The 3,064-nt window shown below is 48.7% G+C and overlaps 1 gene segment (V, D, J or C); it reads left to right on the top strand.

Moving 5' to 3' along the window:
• Positions 1–290: 290 nt before the first annotated feature.
• LOC107120214 lies at positions 291–760 on the top strand (the record flags this gene model as incomplete). The annotated part of the segment is given in 2 exon segments: positions 291–336; positions 475–760. Coding segments are annotated over 2 exon segments (332 nt in total), but the record flags the coding sequence as incomplete, so codon positions are not given.
• Between the last annotated feature and the right edge of the window lie 2,304 nt (positions 761–3,064).

Here is a 3,064-nt window from a genome sequence, read left to right as displayed (position 1 = left end):
AGAGACCACTGGTCCTTCACAGTTGGCGTTGTGAATTCTGACTGGCAACTGCTGTCCAGGATCTCAGGCAGAGGGTCTTTCACATCACCTGCTACTTGGCCCTTTTCACGAGATGTGCTGGGGATTGAACCTGAGACCTCCCCCATGCCAAGCAGGTGCTCTATCACTCCCCTCGTCTCCCCTCGACCAATGACCAGGAAGCCAATTTGCATCTGCTCTTCCTACAAGAGGTTTAAAGAGGCTTGGAGGACCTGTTGCTCAAGGAGCCAAGCCCCTCTGGAGTTGGCAACATGGCCCAGCTTCTGCTGTTCCTCCTGTTCTTCATGGATTGCCCTGGTAAATTCCAGTATATAGTTGTTGCCATCCCTGAAGCTTGAAATCCGGCCCGTGAGCTCAGCAGCACAACTCCTGTTAGTGATCATCAAGTGGGCTAAGAGGCCCTCTTATTTCACGCATGTCTTTTGTTTCTCCCAGGTTCCCTCGCCCAGTTCTCGCTGCTTCAGCCACCCGCAATTTCAGTGTCTCCTGGTGGCACCGTGACGCTCTCCTGCAATCATTCTGATGGTGGCGCAATGTTAGCTGTTTATTGGTACCAGCAAAGAGGTGGAGAAAGCCCCAGATATCTGCTGGGTGCATCTGCTGCAGTCTCCCTCAAGCTTCGGAGTTCTGGAGTCCCTGACCGTTTCAACGGCTCCATGGATTCCTCCTATACAGCTGGCTCCTTAACCATCACCAATGTTCAAGCAGAAGACGAGGCTGAGTATTACTGTCAAACACCATCCCTTGGTGCTCACACTGTGATACACTCAGTTGAGGAAGTCGGACAAAAATTGGCTTGCTGGGTCTGCAGCTTGCCCAAGTTCCTTGTGCGTGACTCTGTCCTCAGAGTCAAGTGCTGCACCTGACATGCCCTCCGATACGACTGATGTGCATGTTCCAGGCACCAGATCAGTCCTATTGAATCAACTGTCCTCTCAGTCTGCGATCCTTGGAATCTTTTCTGCTGTCTTAGCAATGATTGTATGTACTGGACTGGGCTAGTTGCCCATGCAGTGGAATATCAAATCAATTCGGTGGCTCATGATCTACAGCTGAGTATTTATCCATTAGTAAGGTCTGGCCAGAGGATGAAGATTCATATTATTTTACTACATACTGAGGTCCCTTTAGTACCTTTGCCATCCACAGTTCCCCACCCTTTTCTCCAAGGCAGGAGTATCAGTTTCCCAGCACCAAGCTGACCCATACATACAATCCAGTATCATGGTGCCCCATTGTGATTGCACTCCGAGAGCCTCCTGAAATCTATCATTGTCTTAGGGATGCCCATTCCACAAAAAGTTCTGAATAAGCTCAGAATGACATCGAACTAGGGTGCAGTGAGAAGGAAGGTGGGGGCTGAAATGAACAAGCTGAAGAACAAACGGTGGAGGTGTGCTGAACAGGGGAAGCAGCATGGCTGATTTCACATGAAAGCAAAGGTGTGGACAAATCTCAAGAACTGGATATTCTGTTCTCTCTTGTAGCCAGATATCTCAGAGCCTTCCTTACCAGAGGTCCCTTAGGTCTTCCAGTGTCCTTTTTCCAGAAGACTCCTGCCTCTGAACACTGATTTTTCATTTTAGTACAGTTAGCCATTATTAGAGCTCTCTGTTTTCTCAAATGCCTTCTGAGTTGGTGGACTTCCTTATGTCTTGTAGAAGTTACTTCTCTATACTTATTCTGTGTTGTATGAAGAAGACTTCCTTAGCTTGTGTGATCATCTCCCTGTAGTTCCACCAGCCACCTGGATCACCATGCAGGCTAAGCACACAATGATTGGATTGGAAGCCAGTATTTCCAGCTTGTCCTCATCTTTCCTTTGCAATTTGGGGAGCCAAGGAAACTACAGTTCCCATCTATCCTAGAAGAAAGCAACACTGAAGAAGTTTGGGAAGAGTAATGTAAAAGCATGGGTCCCAGTTATTTAAAGAACCACTCCAGAAGATTCCTCCCACTCTTTGGGGAAATTAACTTTGTTGCTTGTGGAGGAGGGGCTGGTGTGAAGTGAACAGTGTCATGTCAAAAACTTAGAGGATGCTTCCGTATGCCTTCACCAAATCTGGAGGCTGAAGGTGGCAGTGAAGCCCTGCCTGTCTGCATGGCTGCAGAACTGACCAGGACACCTTCGACAACCTCGTGTTCTTTCCAGGGAGGCAGTATAGGGCCACCAACTCTGGGTGGGAAAAATGCTGGAGATTCTGGGGTGGATCTTGGGGAGTGCAGAGTTTGTGGAGGGGAGGAAGATCGATGGGGTATAATGCCATAGAGTTTGTTCTCCATTTTCTCTAGGGGAATTCACTGGAGGTCATTTGTAATTCCAGAAGACCATGAGGCTGGCAAACCTAAGGCATGATGTGGTGACTCACTTTCCAGCAGGCCCCCTCAAGACTCAGTCTGGGCAAATATTTGCAGGAAGACCTTCCCTAGGACTTCTGGGGTTCTACTCATCTGCAGTGAGCTGTCCATGGTCCTGATCATCTTGGGAGCCCTCAGGCTTTTGCTTGGCTTTGTGGACTCTCCCTCAGGACCCCAGAAAAGCATCTTCACTCACACAAGTAAAGGCAAATTACTTCCCTTGGTCCCCTGCAGGGCCTCATTATTGGTTTTTTTTTTGGTGCTGCCTGCCAATTGGGGAAAGGAAAAAGTCCCAGTACCTTTTCTCCTTATTGCCCTTGCCTTATAGTGGACATAGGAAACGTCTCCTGTCTGTTAACCTAGCTTGAATGCAGCCCCAGGGAACACAAAAATGTGGGCACCCCAGATACGTGGTTTTAGGAAAAGCCCTCCCAAAGATAGCAAGACACAGCAACCAGGATTGGTGGAAAACAGAACCTTCTGGTTGGCCAGTTATTCTGGTGCCTTCTTTTGGCGTCCTTTGGTTCCAGTTTCCTGGGCAGTGGGAGGCAGGAGGGTCTGGTGCAGTGAGCGGCTCAGCATAAAGAGACACCTGCATCAGCACTGAGAATGCTTGTTTAAACTCCCAGAGATGTAAACTCCCATGATTCATGGGTCATGGAAAAAA

The sequence above is a fragment of the Gekko japonicus genome, unplaced genomic scaffold (genome assembly GCF_001447785.1).
Source record: "Gekko japonicus isolate JY-2015 unplaced genomic scaffold, Gekko_japonicus_V1.1 scaffold6429, whole genome shotgun sequence".
Lineage (NCBI taxonomy): Eukaryota > Metazoa > Chordata > Lepidosauria > Squamata > Gekkonidae > Gekko > Gekko japonicus.
The sequence above is the reverse complement of the archived record's forward strand: the minus strand, read 5'-3'. Positions and strand labels throughout refer to the sequence as shown.